This window comes from Lathamus discolor, chromosome 3, assembly GCF_037157495.1.
Source record: "Lathamus discolor isolate bLatDis1 chromosome 3, bLatDis1.hap1, whole genome shotgun sequence".
NCBI classification, from domain to species: domain Eukaryota; kingdom Metazoa; phylum Chordata; class Aves; order Psittaciformes; family Psittacidae; genus Lathamus; species Lathamus discolor.
The window spans coordinates 73,952,157-73,978,198 of NC_088886.1; the positions used below are offsets into that span (position 1 = coordinate 73,952,157).

General features: G+C 44.1%; 2 protein-coding genes across 9 annotated transcripts in view; one reads left to right on the forward strand and one right to left on the reverse strand.

Annotated features, from left to right (window-relative positions):
• The first annotated feature begins 1,527 nt into the window (after positions 1 to 1,527).
• RPE (ribulose-5-phosphate-3-epimerase) lies at positions 1,528 to 22,010 on the forward strand. Of its 2 annotated transcripts, none has more exons than XM_065669814.1 (6): positions 1,528 to 1,692; positions 1,794 to 1,873; positions 1,955 to 2,094; positions 2,383 to 2,517; positions 2,682 to 2,768; positions 21,555 to 22,010. In XM_065669814.1, the coding sequence occupies exons 1-6, from the start codon at positions 1,553 to 1,555 to the stop codon at positions 21,570 to 21,572; spliced, it is 600 nt and encodes a 199-aa protein (XP_065525886.1). In that variant the 5' UTR covers positions 1,528 to 1,552; the 3' UTR covers positions 21,573 to 22,010. The 2 variants fall into 2 exon arrangements, with proteins under 2 accessions (XP_065525886.1, XP_065525885.1); XM_065669813.1 differs by lacking the exon at positions 21,555 to 22,010 and adding an exon at positions 3,160 to 3,708.
• KANSL1L (KAT8 regulatory NSL complex subunit 1 like) overlaps positions 7,135 to 26,042 on the reverse strand; it is a 64,837-nt gene continuing 45,929 nt past the window's right edge. For 5 of the 7 annotated variants that reach the window (XM_065669811.1, XM_065669812.1, XM_065669806.1 and 2 more), the window contains 9 exons: positions 24,744 to 24,879; positions 21,841 to 21,951; positions 21,509 to 21,646; positions 19,193 to 19,317; positions 17,645 to 17,769; positions 16,697 to 16,751; positions 11,118 to 11,230; positions 9,495 to 9,675; positions 7,135 to 8,918 (listed from right to left, as the gene is read on the reverse strand). In XM_065669811.1, the coding sequence (XP_065525883.1) occupies positions 8,670 to 8,918; positions 9,495 to 9,675; positions 11,118 to 11,230; positions 16,697 to 16,751; positions 17,645 to 17,769; positions 19,193 to 19,317; positions 21,509 to 21,646; positions 21,841 to 21,951; positions 24,744 to 24,879 (1,233 nt within the window). In that variant the 3' untranslated portion in view covers positions 7,135 to 8,669. The remainder of the gene's footprint in view (positions 8,919 to 9,494; positions 9,676 to 11,117; positions 11,231 to 16,696; positions 16,752 to 17,644; positions 17,770 to 19,192; positions 19,318 to 21,508; positions 21,647 to 21,840; positions 21,952 to 24,743; positions 24,880 to 26,042) is intronic. The other 2 variants (XR_010610618.1, XM_065669807.1) reach the window with 2 other exon arrangements.

Here is a 26,042-nt window from a genome sequence, read left to right on the forward strand (position 1 = left end):
GCCATCCTTCCCCCAGGCCTGGGGGTGTTGAGCGTGCTCTGCTCCCTCTGCGCTGGGGAGATGTTGATTCCCAGCACCTCTTGGGAAGAGCAGGGCTGAAAAGGCACCACTTGTACCACCATATATGCATTTATAGATGGGGCACTAATGCAACCTAACATGACCATGGTTCTGTCAGAGCCAGGGTGAAGTGAAGACGGCAGTGTCCTCAATGACAAACCGCTTCCTGTGCTGACCAAAACACGCTGTACCGCTTAGCTCCTCAGCACCAGCTACATAGAGACCGCTTTGGAGCTGCTCCTAGCCTGGAGCTCGCTCCCAGAACAGCTAGATTCCAGATGCTGAGTTTTATTAGTACCAGTGACGCACAAATGAGGGAAAACAGCTTCACTTTCAGATCCCAGGTAGGCTGGATGCCGGCAGTCGTGCGGGGAGGAGTGTTTCTGGCACAACACGCAGGGAATGCGTGGTGCATTCGATAGTGACCTTGGCTGCTGAAACTGAGAGGGAAGCATCTTCCCTAATGAAACCTCACCATGGTTACTCCACTCTAACTATAGCAAAGTAACTGTGATTTCCTTCACTTAATTCAGTCTATGTAACACATGTTCCCATCCAGGTTTCTCACGCCGGTGAATCCATAGTGGTAAGCCATAGCAAGGACTATAATGCTTCTTTTTAATGTCTACCCTGCTAGAAATCAGCACAGCTTATCAGTGATGTAATACTCTGTAATTCCGTTTGATTCAGGTGGCTGTGCGGGTGGCTTTGGTTGTGCTGGACGAGTGTTGAGGTGGAACAGCCAGCCTGTTCTCTCTTGTGCTTTACTCTGCGATCGGTGGCACTTACTACTGTACTCATGAGGTGCATACACTGTACTGGCCGGGTTCCTGCTCTGCCCCAGTGTCTTTGTGACAGAACCGGTGCGTTGCTGCTGTCAAGACAAATGATGCTGCTTAACTAGTGTTAGAGGCCTTAAGCGCATGTCATGTCCAACACGCGTCCGGGCTCCGCGCGTCTCGTCCCTGTGTCGGTCCCCTCGCCTCAGCGTGCGATGCAGCCCTTGCTCCCAGGACTAAATACAGTGATGGCAGAAGGACGGCGTGCTGCCTTTGAGCCTCTTGCGCAACACCGCGTTCCTCAGGTTCCGGAGCAGGCTCGGATGGGCTGTTCCCGGCACTGTTAACGTTCACCGCCCTGCTCTCACCCTGCTACTGGCAGCCCCCGCCTGGCGTTCAGGGTGCCGCTGCCTGGAGCTGCCTCAGGGCTGACAGAACGCACGTCCTTGGGAACTTCCAAGCACTGCCCCAATCTTCCCCCGCCCTAGTTCAAACCTTGCTGGGGGAGGCTGTGCCCTCCTAAGCGCCAAAGGCGACTTAATGGGCGAACGACCCTGCAGAACCGGGGAGCTGCAGCCCTTGCGCTCCATCCCATCCGCCCGCCCCTCACAGCGCCCCGTCCACCGCACCCAAGATGGCGGCGGGGGCCGCGGGCGGGGCGGTGCCGCGCCTCCTCCCTGCCGTCCCTGTCCCAGCAGGCAGCGCGGCGGCTCATGCGCGGGTCGGCAGCGATGGCGTCGGGGTGCCGGGTCGGGCCGTCCATCCTCAACAGCGACCTGGCGGCGCTGGGCGCCGAGTGCAGCCGCATGCTGGACTGCGGGGCCGACTACCTGCACCTCGATGTCATGGACGGGTAACGGCCGGGGCGGGCGGGGAGGGAGCGCGGGGGGCGGCCCGGGGGCGGCCCGGCCCGCGGTAACCAGCGGTGGCGGGTGTTCTCTCTTCGGCCCCAAGACACTTCGTGCCGAACATCACCTTCGGCCACCCCGTCGTGGAGAGCCTGCGCAAGCAGCTGGGCCAGGACCCCTTCTTCGGTAAGGGGGTGCCGGGGGACACGGGGCTCCCCGCCCGGCTGCCGCGCTGCCTCACGGCTCGGCTCCGCTCCCCTCCTGCAGACATGCACATGATGGTGGCCAGGCCGGAGCAGTGGGTGAAGCCGATGGCTGTGGCGGGCGCCAACCAGTACACCTTCCACCTGGAAGCTACGGACAACCCGGGAGCGTTGATAAAGGACATTCGGGAGAATGGGATGAAGGTGAGGGGAGGTGGGGCTGGAGCAGCGCACTGTGTGCAGCACAGCCAGCAGCCGCGTTTATGGCGATGAAAGACCCCTCACTGCAGTTTTGGATGGCCAGAGAGCGGCTGATGCAGTCCTGATACTGTGCGTGAAGCTGGTTTTCAGTCAGGAGCCTTGACTTCCAGCAGCCTGTGCTTCCCCTGCTTGCACAGACACATCCCTGTTTCCCTAGGAGTCCATTCTGAGCTCACGCCGGTGCTGCTGTCATCCTAAGGCGCACTTGGAGTTGTCTCTCCTCTGCTGCAGGTTGGCTTGGCGATCAAGCCTTGCACCACGGTTGAGCACTTGGCACCTTGGGCCAATCAGATAGACATGGCTTTGGTGATGACGGTTGAACCTGGATTTGGAGGGCAGAAATTCATGGAAGACATGATGCCAAAGGTAAACCAAGTTTCTCTTCCCTTATTTGTTGAGCATAAAGCGAATTAACGGTATGGGGTATAGCGGGGAAGTGAATAAACCTTGGCTGGGTGCATAAGCAGCTCTATGTAACTGTAGCAGGTGAGTGTGGATCTCGGGGTCAACCTTTTTGTGCTGTTCCTCAGGTTCAGTGGCTGAGGACACAGTTTCCCTCACTGGACATCGAAGTGGATGGAGGAGTTGGGCCCGACACCATCCACAAGTGTGCAGAGGTAAGAGGCTCATGCAGGGCAGCGTTCTCAGTCACTGTGCTATGAGACTTCCCTTGGGAAATAAAGCTCAGGAGGAATTGCGTTTTGGCTGTGAGCTTTCAGAAGGAACAGCAAAGCACACAGGATCAGTGTTTTCCTGTGGTCCTGTCTGGTGCCTTTTTGATAGCAGCTACTGAAGCCTCCCCTGAAGCTGGAGAAGTTGGTTGCTTATTGTGTGTTTGAGTTAGTAGTAATGATGAAGCAGTTGCCTATTTGAGGAAGTTCCCTTTTCTGGACTTGGGTTGTGGCTGTAGGTAGACGTGTTACCTGTGTCCCACCTGTTCTACAGCAGGAAACTCTTTCAGAAGTGGATCTGTTCCGTGTTACTGAGTGGGTGTTCGATGTCTTTCAGGCAGGTGCAAATATGATCGTATCTGGCAGCGCCATTATGAAGAGTGCAGATCCGAGATCTGTGATCAATCTCCTAAGGAATGTGTGTTCAGAAGCAGCTCAGAAGCGCTGTCTGGATCGATGAGACCCACCCAAGCGGTGTTCCAGCAGGCTCTGTGCAGGCAGGAGATCCCTTGTTTCTCATGTGAGGGAGGGCTGGATGAACATCCGAACGTTGATTATGGAAACCTGTTGCTGCTCAACAGAGGAATCATTCCCTCGCTGCAATGAAGCAAGCAGCAGTGCAAACATTCTGGCTGTGTTTCAGAGTTGGAAATGCAGTGGTTTGAACCTGTCTCGTGATTCTGAGGAGGCACAGCCTAGGACACTGACTGGAATGACCTAAACTGCAGTCAGTTATTTGCTTGCTAGAAGAGTGTAGCATCACCACAAGCAGCCTCTCTTGTGGAAGACTCTAATCAAAACTGCCTTCTGCTGTCTGTATTTGGTATTTGATCTGTGCATTCCTACAAAACTTTTCCACTTCTGCATTAAACACCCCTTCCTTGGTGTGGTAAGTGTCCTTTTAGCTGACTGCCAAGAAGGAGTGGGTATGGGAATAAGTGAGTTTGGGAAAAACACAGTTTAAGAGGGCAGAACAAATGCTACCGCTGCTAGAAACATTGCTATGTCTAGTTTTACTGCATACAAGTGCTCAACTGACATTAGGACAAGCATCAAACAAGTCAGTGCAACAACTTTGCCACTCACAAAGTGGGAAATATGTCCTTATTTATCTTTCAGCTAGCCAGTTCAGATAGCTGTGTCTGAAATCCCTGGCAGTGATGGGATTCCATGGAGGAATGACGCTTTAAACCCTACAGTTGGTGGAAAAAACGCAAACCCTTGTTTTGACCCCCAGGCTCCTTGGTTTGTGTATGTGCCTCAGTAAACAGTTTTCATAGTGACGTACAGTAATGTTGCCTACCAAGTGATTTCGGTGTATGTAGACTGAAACCACTACAGGGCTCTGTAAAAGGCTTAATGCAGCTCTTAAATATGAAGCCAAATAGTTCTCATACCTTCAATTTGCTTGTACTGACCTCACAGCCTGGCCTGCTTCAGCATGGGAATGGGCAAACACTAGAGGAAGAGCTGAGCAGGTCTTTTTAATTAGACCTGCCTCCCATGGCTCTAATTAGGGCTGCTGTCCCCTTTGGTAGTTGACGGTATTCTGCATGGTGCTTTTTCCCTTTAACTTGTCATTACAGGAGGGCTGCAAACACGCTGCTGCTGCTGCTGCCCTAGGGGAAGAGGCTGAAGAGCTGCAGGCAGTCGCACTTCCACAAGGCCAAAGTCAAATGTGTTGTCCTTGTAGCAGGAGCTAGGGCTAGTTCAAACAGTCTAGAGAAGTGTCTGAAATGGCTGAACTGCTTTTTCCTGTGTGATCAATTGTGGTTTAGGTGAACAAATGTCCCATTTGAGAACTAGCAAAAGAAAAATGGAGTCATTGGGACCTACTGCACTGAAGACATCTTTTTGAAGAGGTCTGCCAAGAGAAAGCTTGGCTAGGAAGGGTAATTGTCCAAATGGCTGTTCAGTGTGTTAAAGCAGCTCATTCATACCTCTGGAAGGAACCTGTGTAGTCTAATACAGTGTGCACAGAGAAACAGGCCTGGCTCTGATATTGGATGTGCAGGGCAAGCAGCCACAAACAGGCCCTGAAAATGACAGTTTAGGATGTGGAAGTGCTATTTTCATGCTATTGAAAGCAGCAGGAGGACAGCTGTAGTAGCCCTGCCTCCTGCAGCTGGTCATAAACTGGGCTGAAAAGGTAATCAAACCATTTCTGTTTTTTTCTCTAGTTCATTAGGGGGACAGGGAACATCCCAATGTCCTGCGGGTTAACCGAGGTACTGTGCTTTGTTAATCGATTACTGTGATTAATTACTGTGCTTCAGTCTGAGCACAGACCCCTGTGGTATGTTTGCTTTCACAGGTTGTATCACTGTGTTTCAAATCTGGCAGTTTGCACTTCCACCAACTCTCAGGTCAGGAGTGCTGTGAGAGGGAGAAATTACCCCCACAGTAAACTTAACTGCTTCTTCCATCTAAATCCCACCCAGGTGTGTGCAGCAGCTGTTTACACACATAAGGTTCAATCTATCGGTGATTACAGAGCATCCATGGAAGTACCAGTAATGATAACTTGTTCTTTTACTGCTTAAGACCATTCCGGTTTCTTGCCTCTATGTATTAACAGAAGTAATCTGTCAGGCTCTATTTCAGCCTGTCCTCAGTAATGTAGCCCCACAGTGGAAGTACCACAGCTGCAGGACCTGAACCCAGCACTGACATGGACACCAGAGCAGCAGCTTGCATCATACGCGCAAGGCCAAATAAATCCCGGGGCCTGTTAGATGTTGCAATACTCTTAAGTTTCAGCAACAAAGGGGAGCACGCTCTGATGATGAGTCATGTGGGCTCAAACGGTCCAGGGTGATCTGTCTGTATGGGAAAACAGGGTAAAAGAAACTCTGAGATAGCTGAGTAAGGCTGTGCTTGGGCATGTGCTGCTCAGGGTGGTGCAGCACATCTCTGAGCAAGAGAAAACACTGCATGAGATGCACACAGAACTTACTTAATTTTAATAGGGCTTAGAAGTTTGTGTTTGTACTTACTTTCCGTTAAGGTCCTGGATGCAGAGATGAAGTGTTTAAACCCTCCTAGCAGCAGGGAGCAGAATGGAAGTGGCTTTAAAAAATGGCTTTGAAAATGGTAAATGATGTGTAAGGGAAATGGCTTTGTCAAGCTGCAGCAAACGCTTTTACGCATGGGGGGACCTTGCTGCATTGTGTTTTAAGTTGCTGTTTCACAGGCAGCCTTTATAATGCCTTCAGCCCACAACATTAGGAGCAGTGCTGACAGCCATTTCCATGGCTTAATAGCCACATCAAACACAGTGGTGGATGGTTTAAAAGGGAAAAAAGCCCAGCCAGGGTTTCTTACACGTTTTAATGGCTTCAAACATGAGCCTGGCTCTGCTCTCAGCCCACTCCTACCACCAGTGGCTTCCTCATGACACCAGCATCCATCCAAAGCTGCACTGCCTGGAGATGGGAGTCCAGCTCTGCAGGAACAAGACCTGCAGCAGTAAAAAAGAGTGCCAATTCCAGATGCACGCAGTACAGGGGAAGGTGAATGGAGGGGGCAGGTCCTGTGAGCAAGCTCAGTTAAACTTCCTAAGCTTGTGTTTGTAGTGAACTGAGGCTACTGAAAAATGGGGTGCTCACTGGCTGGAGTAAAGAGGCACAGAGCAGAGAGGGCAGGGCACAGTGTCTGGTCTGCTGCAGCAAGGTGGAAATCATGATACAGGTGCTGTGGGTGAGGAGCACAGCCTAGGGCTTCCCAAAACCCATCATCTCCGTGGCTGTGCGTACACAGCATTCACCTGCCCCATGAAAGGCTGCTGGAGGGAGGCAGGTGATGTGAGGAAAGCAGATACAGCCTGTTCTTGGTCCCTCTCAGTCCTATCCGTAAAATGCTGGATTGCTTTCCATTTCCCGAGGCACCTTTAGGACATGGAAGGCAGATAGCAGGGTGGTTTACTGGGTCCTGAACTGCAGGAACTCCTCACACTGTCCCCCAGGGATCACACAGAGAGGGAAGTCCTGACCTTACCACAAAGCTGGATGAGAGCTGGTTAGATCAGGCTTCTTAATGAATGGATACAGGCCTGGAAAGACCTGCAAAGCATTTGAGGCACATAACTTCCAGAAACCTTTTCCCAGCAGCAGATGCACATGTAGGACAAGAGGGATGGAAAAAATCCACCTTTGTACTGAGACACTGAAGGGGGGCCTCAGCCTCACAGCACCAGTGCAGTGCTGCTGCCACTCCAATGTGCCTGCAAAGCCATTCCGGGCGAAGCGGGTCTCTGTGCCAAGAGGACGTGTCACTGCCAAAAGGCCATCAAATCCAGACTGTATCCAACATATATAGAAATAACTTTTAATTAAAAAACCAACCTTGCATCAAAGATTATTGTATCAGACATTGAGGCAAGATTCAAGTTTAAGACAAACCAGTGTTAAAAAAGTGTTTAAAAAAATAATCAGAATGTGCAATAAACTACAATGTAGCAATAGGTTGTAGTGTTGAAATTGAACTGTTTTTAGATGCCCAGTGTGTATTTCCTGTCATTCTGACCAAAAAATAGAAACTGACACTAAAACTGGGTCATCTGTCCAGTGCCACTCCAGATGTTACACATGGAAGGAATTTTGCACAAAAGCAGAGACTCCTATTAAATTGTCTTCAACTGTCCTACACAGAAAAACTTCCTGTTGATGGATTATACCTACATTCAATGTTTAATCTTTGTTAATACCTCTTGAGATTGCGGATACATCGCAAGCTACACTATTTAGATGCAAGTTTAAACAACTTGGCTTTTGTTTCCTCACTCTAAACTGGCTGGGAATCACAACAAGAAGCTTTGGGGTCTTTACTGGTCTTCTATTCTTGATGTCATGGTTTAAGCCCAGCCAGTAACTCTGAACCCAGGACACAAGACATCAATCATCTTTTCCTTTTCAGCTAGTTACCAAATGTTGGCATACTTACGAGACTCTTCCAAGGCACTGTACAGAAACTGAAACAAGACTTTAACATATTAAAGCAAAATATTATGAGCCTCATTTGCTACTGGAGGACTAAGGAAGTAAGATGACCCAAGCCACAATTTTCAGAGAGCTGCGTCACTGATTTGTCTCGACTGCTCTTTCCTTCTGTTTCTCTATACCCGCCTGACTGAAGCAGAAACCCTACTTTGTGAGTAGCAGATACAGCGGCTATTGAAATGCAGTGGTCTATCCCTATTTCATTGCTTGAGGACATCTATATGAAACGTCCCAGCACTACTGAGAGCTGAGTACAGGTTTTAAGCTAGATGCAAGGCTTCCAGAGCGCCTGCTTTGAAACTGCCTGTTCTCAGCCTACCCTTATCTTACGCATGGGTAACACACATGCACTTAGGCAGATTTCTGCCCCGTGGTCATGCCACACAGGAAAATAACCTGAGGCTCTCTCTTGGCCCCATTGTTTTTTCAAGTAGTTTTTCTGTGTTCAGTTGAAGTTGTTGGTTAAGGCAGACAGCATCTCCTGCTGAACCAGAATCCACTAGGACCAGAAATGCATTTGAAAACAAACAAAACAGAAAAGGATGATTATTAACAATGTGGCAATATGAGAACAGAAAGTGAATGGTGCCAGCAATTTATGTGCGCCCACTCCCGACATTGGGAATATTAGACTTCCAGCTTGAAATAATTACTTTCTCTTGGGGTTCAGGAAGAAGAAAGTGTTGTCTTTGGGATTAATCCTGCCTGTTACAAAGCAAGAAAGAAAAGATATTATATGCGGCTAACGTACAGGTTTTGAATTGTGCTGTCATATGCTGAACAAGAGGGATTTTACCTTACACTTTTCTCCACCTTAATTGGCTTTCTTAATGAACCACATTATTCCCTGTCACCTTTGTTTTCTTGTGTTGCTGATTCCCAGGCAAGCATTTTCGCAGTCTTCTGCCTCTTCAGTGGATTGTTTCCTTGGTGGATGGCCATTGTCTGTCAGCCCAATGGGTGTGCAGGAAGTACAGAGAGAGTCGCTGGGCAAAGCTGCACTTGACATTTCAGTCTGGTTCGTTACTTGATCTTGGCACAGTAAAGCTTCTACCTCTTCATCTTTTAGTGGAAAAACTCGAAGTTCCCACAGCCCAGACTGAAAGGAATGGGAAGGGTAGGAGTGAGGGTGGAAAAAGAGGAAAGAGGAGGGGAAAAGGGATGGCAGCTGAGTCTGAACTGATCAGCTATGTGCAGAATGGTCTGCTATCACGTAACACATGAGTGTCTGTCTTTACAATGTTTGCAGTGCTCTTCACATAAAGAATACAACACTGCTAGGCACCAGCTGTCAGTGTAGGCTGGCTTCATATGGTTTTGAACTAGTAACAGAGCTACAATTGAACAGGCACAGCACAGGAGCGAGGGAAGCTCTTTTCCATGATACCTGACCCTCTCTGGAACCCTGGCCAACATCTCTGAATAAAGATCCAGTACCCGTGAACTCAGGCCTGCCACATTTGTGTGTACTGAGCAATGCCATTTTTACCTGAGGCTTCATTAATAAAGCTCAGCAATCTGGTTTCTAAACATGAGCGCTATGTTCGTAAACAAGGGTGTCAGCCTCAACTGCTGATCAGTGAGGCAAGAGCATATGTTCAGGTTCTTTGTTTTAGGTTAGAGATACCAGTCAATGAAGACCTGACCACACCTGGACACTCTTGGAAGCACTCACCTTTGCTTCCTGGTTCTCCTTGCAGAGTTGTGCAGTCCCTGAACAAACAGAGCTGGGGGCCTCTGAAGTCAAGTTGGGCACAGGCTCAGCAGCGCAGTGCAGCGAGGTGCAGGAGCTGCTGTGCTGGTCCTTCTGCGCCGAATCTTGGCTGTGTCGCCCGTCAGCACTTCTGCTGTAAGACCTAGTGCAGGGTAGGAGATGAGAGTCGTAAGAGCTACTCCCTGCCCCTTCACATTGCCAGGAACAGTTCAGATTATTTTCAGAGGATTCAGTTTCTCCTTACATGCTACCTACATTCTACTCATTTAAATCAAAAGAGCAGATGAAAACATACATACTTCTTGATAACCTTGTTGTCAGAAGCCAAAGCAAAGCATGCCATGTGGAGGAAGTAACTTGAGTAAAACAGGGTTGCAATGGGCATGCTATGGCTGTGGAATAAATGGTGGCTGCTCCCACTCCTGCTCCACACGCTTGCCAGAACTGTAACTTTGGACCAGAGAAGTCAGGGAGCTGCGGGCTGTTCCCACTCAGGAGAACATGCCATCACTGGCAGGAGCCTGTGGAATCCAAACTGCACCATTAGCGGGCTGTGCCAGCGTACTCCAGAGGACACAGCAGGTCTTTGGTCTCCCCAGCTCTGCTCTGGACCATCTCCAAATCAGTCAAAATAAGATTAAAAATGTTGACCTTGCCCTTAATGCAACTTTGAACTAGACCTAAAATACTGGCACACATCTTGAATGCCAGGTAGAAGCTTGGCCCTTCTCACATCAATGGCAATTTTACTTCTGAATTCGAGTAGCATTAAGATTTCACCATGACGTTTATAGTTTCAAAATTAAGGGTACATACAGAACTTGGATTTTTCAGTACACTTCCTGCATTTTTTATATTCAAAATTGCTTAAATAGAATTCCTTGATACTGTTTGGCTCTAATTTTATACTGCATTAAAAAACCCTCCTATCTCTACATATTTACTCATAGTGTCATGGTTCACTTTCAGGCATAAGCAGGCATAATCATATGATAAATAGCAGAAAAACTTATCCTGGCATTTATAGGATGCTTTTTGTCCTGGCAGGTTCTGAAGCAATTTATGGGGATCATTTTCCCTGAGCCAAACTGCAGATACAGCTTTACAATGCTTGCCCTTATACACGCTACTTTTTGCAAGGCTTTTCGAGTTTTGCTCCAGACAGCAAGCCTGTGGGAGTTAACCGTTTTCACACAATGACTTTTTCAGGGCTGGCATAGCCCAGGACCCTTCAGTAATGGTTAGTGTAGTGCACTTTCATCTAAGGTGGGTGAAGAAGGGCTCACTGGTGGCTAAAGCTGTAACAACTGGGAGTGGTACAAACTAGCAGGGCTGTGTGCTCAGTATGGGAGTAGATTTTTATTCACTAATACTAGGTCACTAACATGCCTCATTTCTGTACGTATCCATGCTTCAGAACTGCCTTTCCTTTCCAGCCACGACACCAGACATACCCAGTACTGTCCCTGATGATGAATGCCCTCATTTTCCAATGTTTCTGTGGCAGCATATCTGAAACTGCTGAGCCAACAGCCAACACCAATGGTTCAACAGGAACCCTCTGATCAAAGTCAATACACCTGCCTGCTATTCCTCCTGGGCCAGCGGCTCTGCTCCCACAGCGACCACCTTGCTCTCTCTCGTTCTTCATACTTGCTGTGGCGTAAGGCAAACACTTCATCTGACAGATCTTCTATCTGTAACAAAACACAGGCATAGCTGCTGCCGTAAAAATGAACATCACTAGAAAGACAGGCAGCTAATATTAGATATAACTCTGCAGAGGTCTGTTCACCAAACAAGAGGAGGTAACACAATGCATGCTTGCAGTAAAAAGGCACATCAAAATACAGCTTATATTCTCACTACAGCTCTGGTATATGGGATGCTGTCACTTTCACTTTATTTCTTTACATGTCTGTGGTTGATCTGAATGGATATAGAAATTATCCCCCCCCTGCAACTAACAAATTTTTCTCTATGGTGAGAGGCAGAAAATTAAGAGGACAAGTATTCATTTGCAAATCAGGGCAGTATTAAAAGCACACAATAAAGACAAGGAAAAATTCCAGGAGTTTCCAGAGACTGCTTTAGGAGGAGGCTGGGAGGCAGCAGGATCTGTCGGGTGCTCTTTTACGCACAGAGAAACAGGTCTGAGATCACTAAGGACTTCGACAGCTCTGCACCGACAGGAACTCAGCAAACCTGAGGTGCTGCATTCCTGCTATGAAACCAAGCAGAAAATGCTTTCTGCTCTGCAGGGACTATTTCTTAGCAAATGATTTGCATGACCCTGGTACAGCTTTAAACAACCCTAATGTGAGTACTTTCAACTGTTCGTAGTCAGACAAGAGCCAGCTTTTTAGGTTAAAACTCCTCAGATGCAGCTATCACCTCTGATCTTCCCTTAGAAAGAACCATCTTCATTTTGCTGTTGGCAGCACACCAGGAAGCTCCTCAGACCTGGCTGGACCAGCAGCACTTTGCTGCCCTTCCCCCTCACTCCCCACATGGCAGAGTGAGCTCTTGGCTGGACCCCTCCAGCACAGCTCAGAGTTACTTCAAAGTGCTCCAAACCATTCAAGCTCTTCAAAGTTCACCTAAAAAGCTAAGGTTGGCGAGAGCACACGAGTGCTGCAGCCATTGGATTTGGTGCCAGCTGCTCCTGACTCACAAAAGCAGAGGAATTCTAGGAAAGAACAATTCCTGGGCATAGGAGCTGTACAGCTGCATTGCCAGATCAGTCCTAAGTAAGACCTGTACCAATAATGGGGGGGGGGAGGGGGGGGGCATGGAAAATAAACTGAATTTCTTCTATAAAGCAAAATCCCCTGTGGTGTTACACAAGTACCACCATTTATCTTCCAGCTGAGACTACTGAAATACAGACCCAAACGCCAAGTCCTCCCTGCAGTGCCAGACAGCACCATACACAGTCAGCTGGAAGTACTCCACTCCAAACAACTACAGCCCACAGGTTTTCTGCGAGGCCATTCTTCTTATCAAGTCTTGCAGCACTAAGGTGGTTTATGACTGTTAGGAGCACAAACCCAAAGCATTGCAATGCATTTATGCTGCTATAAGCTACGTGGTAGTGGCACTCAGTTTGCTAGAGAGCACACTTCCTAGGCAGCTGGTCACAAACTACAGCACCACAATGAAATCTAATGTGGTCAATGACAAGGATCCCAAAGACTTCAGAGTGATCTGAATTGGCCACAGGACCTGCTTGTTACAGCTGTAGTTGTCTGGTTCCTTCTCAGCCCAGCACTCAGCAGGAACCTTCATACAAACAGGCCTGCTTTGTTTGCCCACCTCATGACTGCTTTTTGAAGATGCCTCACTGCTTTTATTTATTTATGTTAAACACAGAACACTTTGTTAGTTGCTGGTTTCCTTTCATGCAAGTCAACAGTCAACTTAATGGGTTTCCTCCTCTCTCTGGAATTCACCAGATCCACCACTTGGATGGCATCGTGTGGGGCTGCATCTCAGTTCTGATGCTGACTTTCCAAGGTCAATGGTATATAGCGTAAAAGTGAGAATTTTATGAACTACGAAAGTGCTATTCCCTCAGGGAAAATTCAGGATTTTTCCTTGTGCTCAGCTTGCCTTTGAAGTGGAAACAAAAGATAATTTTGAAAGAAAAACTCAAGACTTTGAAAATACTTTTCTTAGCAAATTGCCAGAACTTTTCGTGCTGGGAAAACTTAATTTCTAACATACTTCCGTTCAAAATTCAAAGTCCACATTCCTCTCCAAGCCTTGGGTGGCATGGTTTAGTGTGAGGTGTCCCTGCCCATGGCAGGGGGGTTGGAACTAGATGATCTTAAGGTCCTTTCCAACCCTAACTATTCTATGATTCTATAACATACAGATACAAGCCATACTGTTCCTTTTCCATAGCTGGTGATAGCAGATTTAACTACTTGTTTATTTAGTAACACTATAGATATTTCCTCCACCACCCTTGGGTTCATTTAAAGCTGCTAAAACTGGAGAATTTTTATTTCCCCCCACTAAGGTTGGTTTGAAAAAGGACAAAAGAACTGTCATTCTCCAGTGGATGGAGCTGGCAGGGACGTTGAGAGAAAAGACTATTAGGAAGGCCTGTTTGTGAGGCATGTCTAATGATTTCACTCGAAGAAAAAGACTTCAAGCAAACTAAGGTTTGGATCCCCACATCACATCTAGTTAAGGTACAAGACACTGTGCATTAATGTTGAATGGCACTCGGAATGTTTCTGAAAGGTTCTCAAAACAACAAAGTCTGTGTCTTTGGCTTCCCAGGAAACACTGACTCATAAGCCATGAAACACTTAATGCAAAACTAATGACACACAGAATTCTTCCAAAGGATTTGTCATGACTAAAACAACTACAAACTGAACTTGAACGTTACTTTACAACTGTGCCTTGCCAGAGTCTTTAACCTGGACAAAACAAACTAAAACCAAAATAAACCAGGAAAACCCGTGCCACACCCTCCTCTGCCTTAAAGCAACAGCAGACTGCAAATTCATCCTGGCAAACAGGAAATTCAATTGCTCTGTTTCCAAAAACTCAGTATTTTTAGGGCAAGAAACAGAGCAGAAACAGGCAGTAGATTAACTTTTGCATTGCCCAACTGTTAAGTTTGCCCTTGTTAGGCAAAATGTCCAGACACAAAAATCTGGCACCGCCAAAAAAGTAAGCTTTTTGTACTCAAAGTGACAGCAAACAGGCCTGATTTTCAGAAAGTGCTGACTTCCCATCCCTGGAGCTGTGGCTCCGCAGAGGATGACAAATTTGGGACCCCCTGTTTTTGTAACTTGTGGAAACTCTGGGTGCAAGTCTATCGTATGGATTACAGGTTGCTGCACTGAAAGCCTTTAAATGATGAAGAAAGAGAAGGGGAAGAGCAGCAGGGGAAGATATCAAGTGGAAGTACTCCATAACTGCTGGTTGACACAAGGACAACTCCAGAAGTTTTAAATTTAGCCACACAGAGGACAAGCAGAAAAGACACTATTATAGAGTTCCTCCACAGGCTACTATGCAGTAGAAAGCAAAGAAAGAGCTTACTTTATATAAAAGCAGAAAGTACATTTTGCTCTCTCCTGTCCTTCACGGATGATCTACTGAAGCTTGCTTTGATTTCAGTACAAGGAACAATTTCAAGAGTGTCAGAGTGTGAAAGCAGAAAATGCAAGAAGGAAAATGCTGCTGTTTCCTCATGTCTTTTTTCATGCTCAATCAGTAACAAATCTAACTCAGCCTAAAACCTAAATCGAGGAAGTGGAAGAATTATGATCGGGCAACCACCTTATTCCAGTACTCTGAAAAACACCCAAACCAATTAACACAATCCTAAAAGAAAGGGGGGAAATTGGCAAAGGATGATTTAGGCAAACAGATCTTTAGTATTTTTTCTCTTGTCTGACATCTCTCTCATTCCACCCAGCAGCTGACAGACAATACAGAAGCACTGGACCACAGCAGGAGGCAAAGCTGCTTTATTGTTAAACTCAAGTTATTTCCTGGCCAAAGGATGAATCATACAGGATCAGCCAATCATGCCAAATACAAATGTACAGGGAAGGCTACTAAACAAGTGATTAGCCCATAAGCTTCATAGAGAGACACCTTGAACTGCCTCCAGCAAAATACACTAGAGGTATGTGAGATAAGTCATCTGTATGGGATTTGCAACCTAAAGGAGAAACCCACTGAGTGCTCCAAGCAAGCCCCTTGAAGCCCTTAAGGCAAAATCACTAAGTGAAAGTACTGAACAGCAAACTCTCAAGGGACAGGGCACCCTTGCTGCCTTGTTAGATACTCTCTAAATGGTTTAATTAGATACCCTTGCAGGGGAGTTCTCCTTTGTATGTAGTTTGACCTTCTCACTACAAAAGAAGGTCAGATGTGTTTCCTGCTAGCAGACACGGTACCAAATCCAAAGGCGGAGGTGATGTAAATCTGAGCACTAGAATTTCCTAAGTGCATGAGGAAAGACAGGGACAGAGTAAGTTTTTCTCTTCCTCTTGACCCTCCGAGAGTGTGGTGCCACATGAGTGCAACTACAGCAGGGAGGCAGCTGAGTGCACAATGATCTTGGAAGGCAGAAGCTCTTTCTTGTGAGGGTGCTGAGATGCTGGCACAGGGTGCCCAGAGAAGCTGTGGCTGCCCCATCCCTGGCAGTGTTCAAGGCCAGGTTGGACACCGGGGCTTGGAGCACCCTGCTCTAGTGGAAGGTGTCCCTGCCTGTGGCAGGGGTTGGAACTGGGTGAGCTTTAAGGTCCTTTCTAACCCAAACCTGTCTGTGATGATGATGATGATGATGAAGGTACGTATACAAGTCCTACAGTTACAACAGGTGATAGGGGCCTACAGCAGAGACTGGAGGGAGACAGAGATGTCTAAAGCACAGCAAAACTGGCAAGTTTATGGAAAAGGAGCCACAAAGGAGGACAGAAAACAAGCCTAGGGAGAGACCTGCTGGTACATTTACGCTGGTGTTAGGAAATTCTCAAACCCCTCATTTGAGAAAGGGGAGAAAGGAAGCCCCAGCCACAAAGTCCAGGGACATTCCCTGGAAGAAAGAGGTAGATTATGTCTGGAGAAAGAAACAGTAGCACTCGATGTGCAAACTTATGCTCAAGGGACAAGCAGGAAATGCTAAAAGTTACATTGTTCCTGACAGCTACCAAAAGAAGTTTGCTCCCAGCTGGGAGGTTGCAGAAGAAAACTGAGAAAAACGTGCTGGGCCCGCACGCAAAATTCTGAACCATCTTCTGAAGAGCAACACACCATGGGAACTGGCCATGAAAAAATAAGATGAGAGAGAAGGACAGACATTACAGCACAGGTAGCCCAGAAGAGACCCAGCATCACAGTGCCTGGGAGCAGAGAAGGTGGAGGCCTGAGCAAAAGGGCCGTTAGGGAAGTACTGACTGTGCCAGCAGCAAGGGACAGAGGAGCCAAACAACCAAGTGAACAATGATTATGAACAGATATAGTCCCATTCGTGTCATCCACCATAGGGTCAAGTAGGTTGGGATGAGACACATTTTCAGTCTGATACTTGCATGAAGTCAGTGACTTTGGAAAATACATACCAATTATCCCAATTCTGTATTGTAGCTCATTTAATTAACTGCTGATTTAATTAAAATACAGCTTACCTCTTCTTCATCTGTAGGAGAGCTTTCTAAAGGTTGAAATTCAACAACTCTCCAGCTGGAAGTGAGACAAGGAAAGTCAAATTAATTAACCTGAACACTGCTTCATTATTGCAGCAGTAGCGATGACTCTCCTGTTTCTACACTCTATTGTTAATTACTCCTCCTTCAACTTTGCTTCTGCTTCAAAATCCTTTCAAATAAATTAGTTTCAAATACGGAGAGCTGATAACAGATGCCTCAAATTTAGGTTTTCCTTTCCCAAACCAATATTTAACCTTCCTTTTTCCAACATGGCTTTTAAGCTACCCAACAGTCTTAATGAGATTTTTAGCTTCAAAGACAATATAAAAGCAAATACAAATTAGAGAGTTAACATACAGAACTGCATTCAGCCATCTGATGCAATTTGCTAGTAATCCAGCACAGCAGATCAAAAAAAAAAAAAGACATGTTTCTAGAAGATGTTTCTAAAATTACAGGTTCACACTTTATGGAAAAAAAAAACCCAACTTATTCTACTGTATCAGAATTGATAAATTTTACAAATACATGCTGAAAACATTTCTGTTTAATTTACTGAAAACAGTTAACTATGTTCTTACGAACCGTAACACACAAAAAAGACAGCAACCCCCAAATGACCATTCAGAATATGCCAGCCTTATCATGCATTTAAGGTCATGAATATGACTACAGTCATGATATAAACCCACTTCCGTTTTTAGCCAGTCTGTGCATTTGCCACCTCCCTGTGTGTATCAGACTATTTCCCTTGTGCTATCAGCTGCCCTGTAGCTACCCATAGCTGCAGCCACACAAACTGAAGTACGTAAGATAAAAAAACCAAGCGCATGAAAAGATCATCTTAATACTATTAAATTATCTCAGAATCATGTTCTCATGTCTCTTTTAGTATATTCTTTGCAACTAAGGAGGTCATGAACAAACCTTGGTGTGAGGATTTCTTTGTACTGTAGTTTCTCCAACTTTGATGGTGCCACCAGCGACATTGGAATAACGATGTTGTCTATATCGTAAGAGCTCTCACTTCTCAATCTCCTCCTGGAGTTATGCTGTACAATATAATCAATACCAGAGGAGATTCGTCAGCTCAAATCATAGGAACTGCATTTTAGCTGAGAAACATCAGAACTGCAAGAGGAGAAAATCTGTAACTCAAACACATTTTCTACAGGCTTAATGACCTCTGCCCCTGCTCCTCCCCTTGATGGGCTCTCAATGAATCTTAGAACAATCTCCAGGATTTAATCTTGTGGCATAACTCTTGCGGAAATCAGTGAGCTTCTTTTCCTTGATTTCAGTTACAGTTAATCCTGAATACTTATGAGAACTCTGAAGTTAATGCTGCCTTCTTCATATGGTTCAGTCTACAAAGACGACCTTCTGTATCTTATTTACTAATCCATAACCTAAGTGATTCTTCAGTCTGATACAATTAAGAATTCCCAAAGAATGAAGTGACATTGAGCAGTGAAGAACAGCCTATATGAGAAGTGGTTTTCTCAAAGAAGTACAGAAGACACAAAGTGCATTTCTTTGCTGTGATCACAGTAGGATTCCTGGTGGTGGTCTCTGCCCACCAGTGCATGGAACCTACATGGATCAAAACCTGAAGTCCCTCAATTACAGGAGAAAAGTTAATTTTAAATCATGATACATTCCATATTACAAGATCTCATTTTTTAGCTGAAGTTTAAAGGAAGCAGCCTATTCTAAATGCTCTTTTAGGTGTTCTTTGATGGTGGTCTGCTCAAGCAAGGCTAAAAAAGAGGAGTGTGCATTGTCAAAACTATGTGGGGGACGCAGATTTAAACCCAGCCCTCCAGAAGCCATCACCAGATTGAAACATGACAACTTACAGAGCACCAGTATACCGCTATGCTTAGCAGAACCACTGGACTGAAATCCAAGTATTATGATGAAATTGTCAATGAACTCCAACAAAACAAAGCGCATTTCTGCAGGAACTTCACTGAACCAGAGCTATGCTGGTCCTCAGCAAATTTATACACCCAAGAGTTTGCCTGTAGTTCTGCTCAAAAAGGTTTTAAATAGTGAAGCTAAGAGTTAAATTCTGCAACTATATTTGCACCATGAGGCCATTTTATGTAGCTGTACCAAGACAAAAAAGTTATAAGAGCCTTTGTGTAAAATTCAGAACATAAATCGCAGTATATTTAACAAAATCTGGAAAAGAAAAAGAGAAGGCCCAATGGCCATAAACTAAACTTGCTCTCTAGTTAATATGATCTGCAAAATTCCTTTACAAGAAAGTATCTGTTTCAGGAACACCACATACTCAATCTGGAATAAATTACTTCACATAATCCACTTAGTTCATTGTGAAAACGCTCTGTACTGTAATTTAACACTAATTTAGATACAAAAGGCACATGGATTTGGATTATTAATCTGCACAGCTCTCTGTTGATAATTCAGTTAAGACAGTGATACACTGATACACTTTTGCTTTACCTGTGATGAAGTGCTGGGAGAGGGCTTAGACATCACATTGACATTGGTTGCAGCAGCAAAACCGCTGTGGGATTCAGGTTCTGCTTGTTGAAAGGAGAATGTCTCAAACTTAGTGTTATGTTCTCCTGTCACGAAAAATAGTAACAAAAAAAAGGCATACTGGCTATTGTCTATTAGACTAAAGATATTTTTCCATACAGTAATAGTAAAGTAATTTCTAGAAGCCCACAGCTAACCACTTAATTTACCAAATACTAAAAAAAGCCATCTAAATAAACACTTGCTACTTGTTGTTCCACAAAACTCATCCCTTTCCTTCTACGAAGGATTTCTTCTCATGGAACCAGCTTCATATGGGCAAATCCTGCTGCTTTTTTTTTCCAAGCACTGCCACAGATTACCCACACAGCAAATGCAATCGGACTTAGAGGAACGGTCCCCAGTGTTCCCTAAGGGCGCTTCCCCAGCTGGGGTGCATCTCACTGACGTTCACTGGGCCCTCACTGACAGTTTCTTCCTTGATAAATTATAAAAGAAAACTTGCAGCAAGGGTGAAAAACAAAATCAGTTTCTAGATCTCCATGTGTGGTTTCTTCTAGTAGAGGTCCATTGGTCCAGACAAACTGTAATTCTTGTTTACTCTTATTCACTCCCAGTGTAAAGAGCATTTAAGGGGTTCAGAATTTAACCACCCATCTTCTGCTTTCCCTCTACCTTAATTTCCAGTAAGAAAACTCAGATTTAATATACTGAGTAATAAAAAGAATCAATGAATTCCAATACGGAAAAAGAGGTAAGACTGGTCCTAAAGATGGTATTGCACAGGCTGGGTCAAGGACATGAACTCTCATCTCCTAGGCAGCTCTGCAGCTCCCTGGCACACAGCTTTTATTTTTGGCCTTGTTCATCAGGCTGACCTTCCCCATGGATAATTTCTCCTAGACAGAGCCCAAATTAGGAATAAATATGTAGTACTATACCCGTAGCACTAATAAGCTAGGACTGCTGGTGCTACTCACAAATACACCACACAGCAGTTTTCTGGCACTGGGAAACCGCTCCTTACGATAAAAGACTGCTTTATGTTTTTTTGTTCCATTAACTCAAAGAACTAAATACTATTAGCAGAAGACTAATTGCAGCTTCAAAAGGTTTATAGCAAGAAGTTTTCTCTCTCACTAGTGCACTCAAGTAACTCCAGTTGTTGATCTCGGCGTGCATGACAGTACACTTAGGGAAACGTTAAAACACCTAAAGCTGAGACAGTTTTCAGTGTGTCCAAAACCACCTTTTACACTCTCCTATAACTTTTTATTTTATTTGGTTGGTTATGGTGTGGTTTGTTTTGTTTTTTTAAATAGATCATAATTTTCAGTTAAATCATCTCTATAGTAATTCCCCTATCTCCACCTCTATTGCAAGATCACACTAAGAGTTTTACCTGGCTATGCACCAGAAGTGATCTTTGCCACAAAGTTAACTATCACTTATACCTTTTAATTCTTTTCTTAAGGGAACTTTTAAACTAACATAGTTTGTCCTCTTACTCAATGATTTATTTTCTTCAAATGTCTTGGGAGGAATTTTGCCAAAAGTTTTCCACATAAATGAATCTGGAATACAATCTGTTAGGTTTTACATTCTAATAGCCTGGAGAGGTAAGGTGGTATATATCTTTACAATGGCATGCTGAATTTTTTGTCCCCCAAATATCGTATTACAGGGCAATTTCTATTCATTTACCAAGTGCTTAAGCAGAGATTCAGCAGCTTAAAATATAAAGATAAGGGTGAAAATACTAATTATAAGTACTGGCTACCCCTAAGTCCTCTTCACAGTCTGGACGGAAACCAGAACCACAAATGACAGTACACAACAAATGAAACATAGCTGACCAAAGATGCCAGGAATAGTAAATGTTTGGTCAGGCACATGATTTGACAGATAACTTTGCAATTCAGTCTGTTTCACTGACTACTATAAAAAACTCTTTCATATTAAAAACAACATCCAGTATTAGAAAAACACAATTGGACTGTTGAGCAGTTTCCTTCAAGAGTATTCCAAAAGTCAAACACACAAGGTTGTCTCTTTTTGTAATATACACTCAAGAAGAAAGACTGCTGCACTTTAAAACAGTAAATTCTTTTCACAGTGTCCTAAGTACATCTCTTCACTCCTGTAAAGTTTTGTAACAATATCCTTTTTAGAGACAACTTAAAATTAATTCTCAAAGCTCACTGATAACAAATTCATCTATAGAGCAGATATTATAAAAGAAGTAGTGCTGCCTTAAGTAATACCATTTTTTCTTACCTACTGCTGTCTCACTGAGATGTCTTTTCTTTCTGCCTTCTGACAGCTGGTCAGATGTTCCTGACACTGACTGAGATTTGGAAGTAGATAAACAACCATCGCTCCATTGCTTGACAGAAACATTACGCTGATTATGGTCTACAACAGAAAAAGCATGTATCATCTTGAAAATATATTTTCCACTGGTGCTATTTACAGGCAATCTCAATTCCTGAACTATTTATAATGGAAAAAAAACCCAGGCTTCTGATATAAATCCACCTAAAGCCTTGCCAGTTACCTTCTCTGATAACCTGCTTTGTGGCAAGTTTATAAATTGAACATCTACATACCATTTTCTGGAGATGCTTTAACTTCCCCTCTCGAAGATGAGGTATCAACAGGTTCTCCTTTGATGTCATCCTTCTTTAATAATGTTTCAAAGTATATGTGAAGAGGAATATCTAATGAAAAAAGAAAAATCCAAATGGAATGGGGTCTGTCTGTCAGAAAGATGGCAACTTCTGTGTCAATAAATTATGCATCATCACTGAAGGTCTGGGAATTGATTTACATCACACAACACTATGTACTATGATGTAAGAGCAGTATCATTGCCTTGAATCCTTCAACTCATGAAGAACAGCAGTGCCCAGTTAATTTCCACAAGGACTGATCACTTGGATATATGGCAACAGTGTCTTCATACTGTCAAAGCTGAAGACAACATAGGAAAAGAGGTCCTGAAACTGGTGAGACCAAACGAAAACTCAACTACAATATTCCAAAAAATCCCAGCCACACATTTGAAATAAGTGATTTTTGGATGCTTAAAAAGAAAATTTCAGGCAAGGTAATTCTCAGCAGGATATTTATTGCACGAGTGCGATCTCCCATAATTATCCCTGTTGTCTTTTCTACTAGTTATCTAAATACTGTACAAGATAATCTCCGGTAACTGTCTGGAGGTGAGAACACAAGTATCCCTCTTTCTATTAACCTGCAGTGAGGGTTATGGCAGGGTAAAACCAAATTCATTTTAGTTGTGAAGCCACACTGCCATACACGCTGACCAAGGCAGTACGCTTAAGCAGTTTCAAGCTCTCTACCACTAAGAGCTCCTAAGGGTTGATGGAACAACTCAAGATCAAGGTAGAATTCAAACTTAGGACTGTTCTTGAACATATTCCAGTGTAGGCACATGCCCTTTGTAGATTAACAGCACTTACTTTGTGGTGTTCAAAATTCAAGTAAGAAAGAGCAAGGTTGTGTCATGTCTGGAATAAACTATGTCCATACTGCAATCACTCCAGAATTAAGAAGGTCAAACTAAAACTAAGTGCTTTTGGAAACTGTTACTGCTGGGAGCCTAGAGGTAATTTCAAGGTACATTCCTTCTTTCCCTCTCCGGCAAAGGCTACAGCAGGGCAATGTAATTCATTTCCTGAGTGAGTTCTAACCCAGACTTAGTCTGCAAAACATCTCAAGTGGTAAGGAATTTACCCACTGTTGTAAGGCAGGAAGGCTTAAGAAAAAGAAGTCTCTATCTGAAAAGCCTTTACGGAAACAAAATTACAAGAAAAACAAGAAATTAAGTAGAAATAAATACGTCAATGTAAGAAGCAGGTTTGACAACTATTACATTCAGAATGAGGACTGAGAGCAGGGCCAAAGGGTGGGTATTAAACTGGTTTTATTTACATACAACCTTAGCCTCATGTGCCTTCAGGACGTGCCAGGGAAGAAACTCAGCATATTCTGCTAATTAAAAATGACAATTTATTTCAATTTGATATGGATTTAACTAGTTATTTTTTCACAAGACCCCAAGGTTTTTGCTGTGTTTCCTGTTCTATTTCTGAATAAAACATAAAGAAGGTTTGAAAGGTTAATCAGTCACAACAGTTAAGTAAAGAAACAGAACACTTCTGTTGCTTTTTGAGTACACCAGTCCCATGACACTGTATTTACTAGGTTGCCTGCAGATTATGCTTCTCCTTTGAAAGGGAAAAATATTTATCCACAATAATTCTTTCATATGAAAGAAAATGACAAATAGACCAGTGGTCTCCATGAGGAGGCAGAGACAGCAAAGCACACAAAGCACAGAGAGGAGCATAAACCTAGCCTCCCTCAAAAACAAGGACTGATTCTGAGGAGGAGATTGTAGGTCCAGCACTTTTTTCCTGTCTCAACTATTATTAGCAAGGCTCAGGCTCCTCGAAAACAGAATTAATATTCCTCAAAATGAAAGATGTTCTTGGTATTGGAGCGAAGCTAAAATAACATTTTTCTTCCTCCATCCTGGCAAAGTGACCAACAGTTGCCACAGCGCAATCCAAAGTCTTTCAGGTTTTTCCATTATGATTAATCTTTCTTTTAAGAAAAGAAAATGTCAATATTCTTGTTGCACTTACCTTGCTCTTTAAGGGAGACTAGGAAGAATGAATGCAAGGGGCATAGCCTTATATGACTACACTTGAACAGACTTCTAACCCCCTGGCTCCTGTCCAGCTGGGCTGTCAGAGTCACAGGGTAAGTCACGGAGAGTGTGTGTAAATAAGAGAGACTTAAGAGGTGTTTTTCTCTCCTCTCCACGACAGTGTCCTCCTGCCTGGGATGCTTGCTGTTGCACTCTTGCAGTGAGTGTTCTGTTTTGCCTATGTGCTCCTCAAAATAATCTCTTTATCCCACATGGAGGATGTAAATGCTTGTAAACCTGCAAGAATTGAGTCCTCCGCAGGTTTCCATGTTCATGCTTCGGTCTTCTCTACTGGCCGGTGACAAATTCTCCAAACTGAAGCTTTACTTTAATCTCTGAATTCCTAATACCAGGCTGCAGCATCTACACTGTCATTCTGGGAAGCACTGGGTTTACTTAAAGACTCAAACACTTCTATAGAGATCCCAGCATCATGTTCGGGATTATTTTGCGGCAAAGATGACCACCAGAACAGCAGAATTCCTGTACTGGTCAGCAACTACCTGGAAATAGTTTTTTCCTAAAATAAAAACCCCAAATAACTAAAAATCCAATCGTATGAATCCCTTCTGCAGATAACAGCATTAAATATGCTATTTTGAAGCCTCAGGCGCTGTCAGGCTGCACGTCCACTAGTTTCAGAGCTGAGTCACAAACATCATCATCCACATTGTTGTTCAAGAAGATTAAAGAATCGGTTGACAGTAACCATAAACTCTACAGCTCTCACAAGCACAACCACCCTCTGTTATAGTTATGTATGGTGTTACTTACCTGCAGGGAATGATAAGACTGGATGGAAAGAGGAGTCCAGCTCTTGCACATAATCTACTATTTTAGATTCTGCGCTGTACTCACTATATGGGAACTGAGTTTTATATGGAAAGGAGACATCTCTAGATGGCAAAGTCTGTAAGGATATACAGAAACAAAGGTTAACTTCTACTTCACTCACTTCCTTCAAATTAGACCAGAAGGAAAACAAAAAAGAAAGAAAAATGACAGTGAGAGACACTCTTTAATATGGGAATAGCAAAACTATTCCTACAGACTTCAGATATGACTTACCTCCACGTACGGACTATAGTGGACAATACAAAGAACACAGAAAACGAAATTGTTTCCAATCATTACTTCGATATATCCTATGATAAACAAACATCCCTTAAAATTCCATTCCAGCACAACAGGCATAATATAGACACACAAAAAAAACTAACACCAGACTAAATATCTTTCATTCATCCCCTTAGTCTTAGCAAGGTTTTCAGTATGTCTAGACAGTTTGAGCTCATACATTTTCATGCAAGAAACAATATTAAACATTTTGAGCACATTGTGTACTTATACAAGGCAAGGGGGCAAAGTCCCAACCTTGTTAGAATTCAAATTATCGGATAAGCAACACAAACAAGAGACACACAGCAATAAATATGGAGAAGGATGCATTGACTGACTAATAGGTAGTAAGAGGAATTACTAGAAAGAGAGCTGTAAAGAAAGATTAATTTAGCTGCTTATTTGCAAGGGTCATTAAAGTACAGAAGGTAAAATGATGGACTGCACAGAACTGGCTGGTGTGAGGCAGCAGGACACTAAGGAAAAAGGCAGGGTGAAAATGGGCAGGAATAGCAGCAGAGTGCAGGCAACATACTGAGCTCTGAAAGACAGAAGGATTTTAAATGTGGTATTACAGGGCAGCAGTTAATAGCAGACTTTGCCTCAGAATAAGCTACAAAAGCACTGCAGGGAAATAGTACCTGCTTATGCTACTTTCGGCTTTACTGGATACTAGCAGTAGTAACCCCAAAGATCCTACAGAGAGGAAGGGATGGGGGCATTGGGGTACTTCAATGGTCTCAGCCTAACATTACACGATCACATTTATCATCTCCTGGAACAGGATTTTAAGTAAAAAACTGTAAGAATCAATATAAGAGTGGTTGTCTTGATTTTCTTATGACTTTTCATGGAATGAAAGGAAACCATCTAGCAGTTCCACTGGAGGCAAGGTGATGAAACAAACACTACTTGTATTTTCAATATTTCTGCTTTCCAAATCCAAGAAACCTC

What these genes read in the sequence shown, in the direction of transcription:
- RPE (XM_065669813.1), top strand. Translation starts at nt 1,553, where the DNA reads ATGCGCGGGTCGGCAGCGATGGCGTCGGGGTGCCGGGTCGGGCCGTCC. An exon ending in GGGCCAGGACCCCTTCTTCG is followed by an intron (nt 1,874 to 1,954) that starts GTAAGGGGGTGC and finishes CCCCTCCTGCAG; the next exon opens with ACATGCACATGATGGTGGCC. An exon ending in TGGAAGACATGATGCCAAAG is followed by an intron (nt 2,518 to 2,681) that starts GTAAACCAAGTT and finishes GCTGTTCCTCAG; the next exon opens with GTTCAGTGGCTGAGGACACA.